This window comes from Alligator sinensis, unplaced genomic scaffold (genome assembly GCF_000455745.1).
Source record: "Alligator sinensis unplaced genomic scaffold, ASM45574v1 scaffold811_1, whole genome shotgun sequence".
NCBI classification, from domain to species: Eukaryota; Metazoa; Chordata; order Crocodylia; family Alligatoridae; genus Alligator; species Alligator sinensis.
The window spans coordinates 348721-358492 of NW_005842579.1; the positions used below are offsets into that span (position 1 = coordinate 348721).

Genomic DNA, 9772 nt, shown 5'->3' on the forward strand with positions numbered 1-9772 from the left:
GAGATAAACAGCAGGCAGCATCTACCTAGGTTTGATTACAGGAAATGCTGCTGTCTGCCTCAGTGAACTGAGTTCACTGTCAGCTATAACGCACCATGTGACCGGAAATACTTGAATTCAACTAGTATTTGGAGCAGATTTTTTTTTTCTTCCTTTTACAGCATTGTGGGCTGTGGTTCGGAGGGGCGGGGACGGGGAGAAACAGAGACAACATTCAGAGATCTGAGAGCTTACAGCAGCTTTTGTGCTGGCAGAGAAAAAAAAAAACGTTCAGGTCTCCTGCATAATCCATGCACAGGGAGATTTTTTGCATGGTTTTCAAACAAACTCAACACCGCTTTGCTAGCCAGCAGCCCTTGGAAAACAAGTAGTCGTTTCCCCTCAGTGTGAGTTGCCAGCAGAGGTGGCTAAGGAACCAAACACAAAAGATCAGCCACATCTGAAAACTGCCAACATCACAAGCACATGAGGAGCTGTGTATCCACTCAGGTACAGAAAAAAAAGGGGGGGAAACTTGAAAGGCTCTTTCAATGCAAACCCCCTCCCGCTGCCTTTCGGAACGGAGCGACAGTGGAGTCGGAAACAGATGGAGGCTCTGCCTACAGTTCTGGCAGCAACTTGGAAGAGAGAAAGACGGAGGTCTGTGTACCCACAGGGCGAGAGCTCCCAACCTGGCACCAGCGGTGTTCTCTCCGGATGGGCCAGCAGCTCTTTGCGACGGCATCCCTAGCTGCACGGACCAGACGTGATTGGAACCTTCTACACCGTCGTTCAAAATAAAAAGCGCAGAGCGTTGGGTTACAGACATGGCTCGCACTAAACCCTGCTCCTGGTGGCCAGGGGAGTGCTGTATCCTCTCACCCACGCAGCAGACAGGGTTCTGTCCAGGGGCCTCGTCACTTCCCGGGGGGCCGGGAGGGATCTGACACAGCAGGTCACCTGGGCTACTACCCCCAGGGGGAGAGGTGCTAAAATCCGTATTTGGCCTGGGTCTGGCGCCGGCTGAGTTTGTTTTCGGACCACGTGTTTTTCAATTCCAGTTCTCGCTCCTTCGCCTGGGGAAGGAGGGGAGGGTTAAATCAGAACCACTGGCTCCTTGCTTCAATAGCGTTCTGGCTTTCCCTAGCCCCCGGCCAGCAAGGACTTGGGAACAGTTGTGACCAGCAGCCAGGATATGGGCGTATTTCATAAGTCTTGACAGAGATGCTCATGGGGACATGCAGTCTCCTTTAGGGTGGGGCCTCAGCAGCTATTTAACAGCTGCACAGAAACATATTTAAGATAGGACACAAAACTGCCTTGTAACCAACTGAAACCCTGAGGATGAGAGCAGCTGAGCTGGATGCTGCTGGGAGCCCCGATCATGAAAGAAGGGCCAGAGAGGTGGTGAAATCTCCGTCCCTGGAGGTTTTTAAGACCCAGCTAGACAAAGCCTTGGCTGGGATGATCTAGTTGGGGCTGCTCCTGCTTTGAGCAGAGGGTTGGACTGGAAGGGCCCTCAGGAGGTCACATTTAACCCTGTTTCTATGATTCTCACTTCACCCTTGTGCTGAGCAAGAGCTGTTGGGCCCAGGCATCGACCTGCCTGCTCCCAGTATGCACATACATCTGCCCTGGATGGCTCCATGCCAACAGCAGGCAGCTCACCTGGTGAATCAGGTACGTGATCTGGTGCTTTCTCCTCTGCTGCCCAGTGGGCTGGTCTCCTTTTTTCTGCAGACAAAAGAAAAATGACTATCAGTGCCCAGACCAGAGCCATTGGCAGAGGGGCCTCCTGCTGCTTGGAGAACCTGCCCCTTTCCCTGGCCAGTGGGTAGAACACTGGGCCCCGGCACTGATTTGAAGGAATCTGGATTTGACTCCATACTTCCCTTGGTAAGAATTCAGTGCTCCAGTGGATTTTATGCTGAACCCCAGGGGGAGGCGGAAGGACAATTTTCTCTGTTGTACACACAGGAACAAAGATGCAGGGTACAGGAAAGGACTTGCCCAATGCCTGTGACCAAGCTGAAAACTGGATGCAGGTCTCCTGTCTCCCAGCCCAGAGGGCTATCCCTTCCCACCCATACCTTGCTGAAAGACTTCATGGTCTTCTCCTCCGTTAAGGATTTGGTCAACCACTGCTGGGCGCCGCTCAGCTGATCGTCTCCTTTGATGTCCACAAAATTGATCTCTTCCCTCCCTCGGTTCCGCTTGCCTTGGAGACGCTTGAACTGAGCGAAGAATCAACATGGATCAACACTATCTCCTGGTTCACTGAGTGAAGGACCAGACCCAAGCTCTATTCTCATGCCTGCTACTAATTTGCTGCATGATCTGGGCACTTCTCAGTTTCTGGGTATGTTTCCTCATCTGGCTTCCACTTCCTGTCAGGGATACTTAGCTCTCCTCGGGGTTTGGTGCTTTTCTCTGGTCTTTACAGTAAAACTCTGCAGGGGCAACATCAGGGAGGGGAATCCAGCCTTGCTCCCCTAAGCATTCACGAAATGCAGAGATCAGGATGAGTGCAACTGATTGGTGTGCTCTGTGTAACCAGCCCTGCTGCGCTACACATCCTTCCAAAGAAATCAAAGCCACCTCCTCTGCTGGACTGGAAAGCAGGGCTCCATAGCCATCAGCAGAACCCTAGTGATTTACAGCAGTTGAGAATCCAGCCCAGATATGGTCTGCTCCCTAGCACGAGGAATTTATGTAGATGGAGTGAACGGTGAAGAACTGGCGGTTCACGGAGCCCCTGACTTCTTACTTGGCTGCACTGCTGACTTGGAAGCACTTCACCACTGTGTTTGTCAGGCACTCATCACCATGAAAAGCAAGAATCTTTCCTGAACGGGGGGTTTCTTATGTGGACCGCAAGCCCTTAAGAGGAGAAGTGGGCAGCCATGGGGATCAGACACTGCCTGCAGTGGGCTGCTAGACCTGAAAAAACAATGGGCTGAGCCAGCACAGCAGGTAAGGAAGCCCTGAGTGTGGGTGCTACTATGGCAGGCTGCCAATCCCAGCCCATGCTCCTGCAGCCCCATGGCATCCCCAGGGGAGAAGAGAGAGCAAACACCCACCGCTTCATCGTCGATGAAGGAGGAGTCACTGCCAGTCTCTTGTGGCGGTCCCTGGGCCGGCTCCATCTCCTGGTAATAGCCACTGCTGTAGTAATCCTGCCAGGAAAGGAAAGGGGTTTGGCACCACGGGGCACATGGATTCCTGTCCCAGCAGCCAGACAAGACTCAGCACTGGAGCTCGAATAAGAGACTGAGAATAAGGTACCTTAGCGTGCCACTTGCAGAACATGGGAGGGCCTCCTCCAGATGCCAACAAACCCCTTGCTCTCCCCTACCTGCCCCCTCCTCCTGTAAGGCCTGACCTATTCAGATCAACTCTCCTTGTGACTTTGGCAGCACAACAGGTGTGCGTACCATTTTCCACACATACTTGAAGACCTAAGGCTTCACTCAGGTTAGTCAGTGAGGCCCTGGCTGGGAATGTTGCTTTGTGTCCCCATGACCAAATCCAAGCCATTCCTGCAGATCTCCCATGCTTGGAGATACTCTTCAATGCCTGATGCTGGTGTCTACCCCACTAGGGATGTCCTTCTGGAGTGGGAAGGCCTCTAGGAATGTCCTGAGGATCCTCAGCTCCACCGAAGATGTTAAAAACCTTTCCCTCCTGCACTTAGCCTCACATGGAAAGTGCAGGGGGTAAAGGGCTAGTGCTGGGAAGGGAGACCCATGGGGAAGACAAAGAATGCTGCAGGAACAGAGCAGTACAGAGAGCTCTTCCCAGAACCGAACGGATGCCCCAAGGCATGATTTCAGTACAACTAAGTCATGGCTATAAGCTGCTCCAGCCATTAATTGGAGGCACCTAAATCCATGTCCGCGCCCCCACAAAATAGGCACCTACCTGGTAGTAAGCACCAGTAGCATTGGCATCACTGTAGCCAGGGAACTGATTGTATGACTGGTCGCCATACTCTTCACCAGGCTTGGGTGCCCAGCTGTGCTGCGTGGAGCTCGAACCCACAGCAGTCTTGAATTCCAGAGGGGCATTTGCAGCAGCATCCTGGAACTGGGGCTCTGGTTCTGTGCCGGGGGGCGGGTCCTCCGTCACCACAGTGCCAGAGTACACGTATGCCTCTGTGCTGACCACGCTGGGCTCACTCTTGTCCGACAAGGAGAAGTAATTCTCGGGCTCCACCTCTTCGTCACTGTCATCTTCCTCCTGGGTGATCTGCTTGGTCACCTGCAGGGCAGCACTTTTGGCAGCTGCTTTGATAGCGGACGGCGAAGGGGTCGTGGCCACTGCTGGCTTGAACAGGGGTTTTGTCTTGGAGGAGGAGGTTGGGGCCCTGGCCGGTTTGGACTCAGGGGCATTCTCTGCTGCTTTCCGCGTGAAAGCGTAGGGCAAAAGTACCCGATTTGTCTCTTTCACTGTGGAGTTCTTGGGTTGAGGAAGCAGAGCAGACAAACCGGAGCCCTCGCCACGACCCTGGCAGTTCCAATTAGCAAAGATGCGTCATAGAAGGGGAGATGAGAGAGGAGTGAGACAGCTTAACCCAACGCCAACCATCTCCCTTCATTCCCATTCCATCTAACCCTGTTTGGGATCACCCCCAATACTCAGTCCCAGTGCCTGCTGCCTCGAGCGCTTGCTGCCAATACTGAACATTACAGGCTGCCGCTCAGAAGATGCCTTGCTCCGCGCATCACCTGCTGCCGTGAACTACCACTGATCTCCCAATGGGGTTTTGCTGATCTGTTTGTTTGAAACCGCTAGAGGAACCAGCTTGTCTGTGCAAATTTACAGGATTTACCTAAATATTAAAAATAATGAAGTTGGGATTTTAGACCTGGCTTTCCAATGCCTTAACTATCACAGGTCACCCCTGCCAACAACAAGACAAGGCTCTTATTTTGACTGCACTCAGGGATGGCTGGATTTCGAAGTCTGCTCTATTTGGATAATCAAGCCTCCAATGAGTTACTTCCATCTCATTGTTTTTAATGGGCACTAAAGCAGGTTCATGGATCTCAGGGACACAACTGCCTGCCAATTACTCCGCTTGCTATAACAGATCAGTTTTCACTTGCAGTGAATTCAAGGCATCATGAAACCTGTGATAACAAGTCAAGTGACTGGCTAGTACCACCCCAACCAACTGCTCCAGTGGTGCCCCTGGAATCGCTACTAGAGATGGAGGGGTGCTAGGTTGAGGCCAAAATTATGACAAGGAAGTGTTTTTACAGGTAGCATTAGCTTGACCATTGCATAGTATAAGTCATTACCTGAAGACTATTCTTCTTCTTTGCTGGTTCATCTTCCTCGGAATCTGACTGAGAAAGAAAAACTGACCTTAGCATAGCACTTGAGACTAGGGGGAGAGAGAGAGAGAGAGAGAGAGAGAAAGAAAACAGAGGAACAAATTCATCCGTTATCAATTTGGAAGAGGTTACCACAGGGCCAAGTTTAGAACAGGCCTGGCTTTACAGTCTGCGAGAGCCGGAGCTGCTGACAGGGAGAGGCTGTACAATTCAAATTCACTCTCCCAGTCTGGCAGATTTAGGTATTATCAGGTCAAGAAACACTGTTTTGTTAAAACCAGCCCTGGTTACTAGCAAAGGAGGTAAACAGACTGTCCACAATGGAAGCAGGACCGTGCTGCTGGCTATTATGTTTAGAGACAGTTGGAACTAGTGTGGTTGGGACACCGCCATATATAATGCATTATGCAGCTGTCAAAACTACAGCTATGCAAACAAATAAATCAGTGTTTGCATGTTAAATCTCCAAAGCTTAAGTTGGATAGATTGTTCTTATCTGTCCAGATGTGGAACAAGAAAGCATTAAATAAAGTTAAGCCTGAAATTCCTATGTTTAACTGGCACTTTAATGCTGCTATAAAGCAGGGGACTGGGGTGGAAGGGACAAAAGCAGGAAGCAAAAAGCATAATTTAAAATTTAAGGGAGAACAATATTCAGGCAATAGATTCAAACTGTGCTTTATACCCCACAGCTCCATGTGGACATTGCAAACGGATGAAAAAGGATGATTAGGGCAACAGGCCTTGCTGGGTGCTGCCTTTCAATGGCCTAAGCATGGAAGAGAAAGGACCAAACCTCAGGTATGAGCATTTGTGCTGGGGATTAAGGACGGGCTCTTCATAGCTGTGCAAGGCTCCTCAGAACAGCTAAGTCCCAGTCCTGTTCCCATCCTGCCACCGCACAGGGGTCTTAGCAGGCAGGAGACTCATGCCCGAAGTATTTCTACAGCCTTATGGTTTTACAAAGAGTAACATAGGCAGCAAATAGGAACTCAGCTAAAATAAAGGGAGTCTAGAGTTAAATCTCTGTCTAATTTCTAATCTTTAAAAGTAGGAGCAAGACAGAGCAGCTCAATTCATGGGCGAGGGGAAAAGCGTTCCCAAGGAGGAACAAGGCTGGTTGTCACAAAAGAAAAGGGCTAGAGAACAACCATTAAGCGAGACCCATTTCTCTCACACTTCTTTTTCACTGGCTCTTATTCCCCAGCATGAAAGTCTTTAAAGCTAAAATATAGCATGGGGGGGGGGAGAAGGGATCAGCAAACGTGAGGAGAAACAGACCCCCTTCATTTGCCATCACCCCATGACAGATTTCCAAAAACCTCCTCGTTAACTCTCCTGTAACTGCGCTGGTATGGGCTTTATTACAAAATGCCTGTTTCGAAGCCAAACACTGAAGAAGGGAATAAGTGAATCGTGGGTACGTGGAGGTGGAACATGGCTAGACTGCCAGCAAGACTAATGAATCCATCACGCTGCCCAGCGGATGTGGCAGATAGAAATAAAGGGGCTTGTGACATGGGATATGAAAAGACAGAGAGAATGGAGCCCTTGCAAAGTGAAACCATTTACTTCTCATTTACTTTGCTCTAGTGAAGGGGTTCTCAATCCCCGGGCCACAGCAGGTCAGCTGCTGGTCCGCAGCATGGTCGGCTACAGGACTGGAAGTGGCTGCAGACTAGCAAACCACAGCCCACCAGAACCGGGCGGAGGCTGTGGCTCCTTCCACAGGGCCTGTGGCAGCACACAGTTTGGTCCACACCCAGCCCGGGGGGCGAGAGTATCCTTACCTGTCTTCCAGCCGGAAATTCCAGCCACTGTCGCCTGTGACTGCCCGCAGCTTAAAAACTTTGGGAACCCCTGGTCTAGTCTAGAGCATCCCTGCAGCAGGGACAGTTTCATAGTTTCTAGGGTTGGAAGGGACCTGGGCAGATCATCTAGCCCGCCCCCCTGCCATGGCAGGAAAGGGTACTGGGGGCAAACGACCCCAGCAAGATGGTCATCTAACCTCCTTTTAAAACCCCCCAGGGTGGGAGCCTCCCCCACCTCACTTGGAAGCTGGTTCCAGACCCTAGCCGCCCTGACCGTGAAGTAGCGCCTCCTGATGTCCAACTTGACCCTTCCCTCCGCCAGCTTGTGACCGTTATTCCTGGTCACTCCTGGCGGCGCTCGGGGGGAACAGGGACTCCCCCAGTGCCTGTTGATTCCCCCTGACTAGTTTATAGCAGGCCACAAGATCCCCCCTCAGCCTTCTCTTCTGGAGGCTGAACAGGTTCAGGTCCCGTAACCTTTCCTCGTAGGACCTGCCTTGCTGTCCCTTGATCATGTGAGTGGCCCTCCTCCGGACCCTCTCGATGCTGTCCACATCCCTCTTAAAGTGCGGCTCCCAGAACTGGACGCAGTACTCCAGCTGCGGCCTGACCAGTGCCGCATAGAGGGGATCGGCACCATTCATGAGTGGAGAGAGACTACCTGCTGTCCAGCTGTCCAGCCAGGCTCACCAGCAGCCAGCTCTGTTTTGCAACACGATATTTTTAGCCACACTGCTGTCATACATTGGACACCCCAGCAGAGGGGTCCTTGGCTCTGCAGCTCATTAGGCCGGGCCAGGCATCACCACTCATCAGGCGGAAGAGTCCGTACTCGTACTCCACATGACCCTTGTGCCTGTTCCAGCGAGGTGGATCTAAATCAACACCACTCCAGCTCTCCCGAGCCAGCTGACCAACTCCACCCCAGTGCTACTTACAACGTCGTGCTCAGGGTCTGCCTCCTCAATACTCTCTTGCTAGCAAGCAGCTTCCTGGTCTCTCCAGACCCTGATGATTCTTTTCAAGAAACCGGAAGTCCTTACAGTAAAACAGTGGGGCACCTTCTCCAAGAGAAGGTAACGCTGAACTAATGTGTAGCCTGAGGAGGGCAGGCTTCGTCATAACACGTTAACCTCCCAGCGTGAGCTACCTACACGTACGCCCTAGAATCAAAGATGCCGATCCCAGGGGCGCTGACCACACTGAATCCTAGAAAATGAGGATGGGAAGGGACTTCGGGAGGTCGCATCTAGTCCAACCCCCTGCTCAAAGCAGGACCAGCCCCAACTAGATCAACCCAGCCAAGGCTTTGTCTAGCCAGCTCTTAAAACCCTCCAAGGATGGAGACTCCACCACCTCTCTGGGTAACCTGTTCCAACGTTTAGCCACCCTCCTAGTTAGGAAGTTTTTCTTAACATCAAACCTAAACTTCCCCCTTCCCTAAGGCAGGGTAGAGATGCGCATCTATAGGCTAACTAAGATATACAGAGAGAGAACGAGCTTCCACGAACCCAGGTTTACTTCATTACTGAGGCTTCTCACACAGCATCCCCTCCCTGCGGGCTCCTTCCAAGGGCCCTGAATCCCTGACACTTTCCACAAGAACAGCCTTTTAACCCCATGCTTGCCCAGAATGATCCTGCTCCCTCAGGGCTGCACAGCAAGGCATGGCAGCCTGCCAGGATCAATGCCATGGTGCTCTCTGGAGCTGGGCCTCAAAAGTCAGGGGTGCTATTAAAAAAACAACACTTTACAGACAAGCTATTAGCTAACGGTGCTGCGGGCAAGCAAAATCTTGGAGGTTGGGGGGGAATAGGCAGTGTAAGTGTATGGGACACCTGGGCTAGAACGGGTGATATATATGGATGCGGCATCTGGGCTAGGAGAAATAGGTGGGGTATGTGCATGGGACACCTGGGCTAGGGTGCTGTACGTGGATAGGATACCAGGGCTAGGCGGAACAGGCGGTGCACGTGCATGTCACACCCGGGCTAGGAGCGATGTACGTGCATGGGACACCGGAGCTAGGAAAAATAGGTGGTGTATGCGGGTGGGACACCTGGGCTAGGAGGAATAGGGCAATATATATGGATGGGGCACTGGGGTGAGGAAGAACAGGTGATGTGTGTGCACGAAACACCCGGGCTAGGAGGAATACTCTTCAGCCCAAGGAAACGAAGGGCGAGAGGGGACCTGGTAACAGCTTCCCGCTAGACTAGGGGAGGACATCAACTGCTCACCAGGGCACCCGAGGGGAAAACCAGCAGTAACGGCCACAAACTCCTGGAAGATCGATTCAGGCTCAACATTAGGAAAAACTTCTTCACCACGAGGGTGTCCAGGCTGTGGAACAAGCTCCCTGCGGGGTGGTGCAATCGCCTACCCTGCACATCTGCAAGAGGCCGTCACCTCGCTGGGGTCACCTGACCCCCGCTATCTTCCCCGCTCGGCGCGGGGGGCCGGACCCCATTCTCCTCCCAGGTCCCAGGAGCTACAGCTCGGTGGCGTACACAGATGGGACGCCCGAGCGTGCCATGGACGGGACACGGGCTCCAGCACCGCCCGCCCCGCGGCGTCCCTGGCCCGACGCCCCCGGCCCCACTCACCTCTCCCCGCTGCAGCTCGGGCGCCGCGATGCGCACG

The 9772-nt window shown here is 52.5% G+C and overlaps 1 protein-coding gene across 1 annotated transcript; it reads right to left on the reverse strand.

The window, feature by feature from the left end:
- Window positions 1-138: 138 nt before the first annotated feature.
- Window positions 139-8390, reverse strand: PRCC (papillary renal cell carcinoma (translocation-associated)). Its single transcript, XM_025214363.1, has 7 exons — window positions 7791-8390; window positions 5283-5330; window positions 3901-4485; window positions 3060-3155; window positions 2070-2213; window positions 1648-1713; window positions 139-1055 (listed from the first exon to the last, which is right to left on the reverse strand). Exons 1-7 carry the CDS (start codon window positions 7869-7871, stop codon window positions 969-971), a joined length of 1107 nt encoding a protein of 368 aa, XP_025070148.1. The 5' UTR covers window positions 7872-8390; the 3' UTR covers window positions 139-968.
- Between the last annotated feature and the right edge of the window lie 1382 nt (window positions 8391-9772).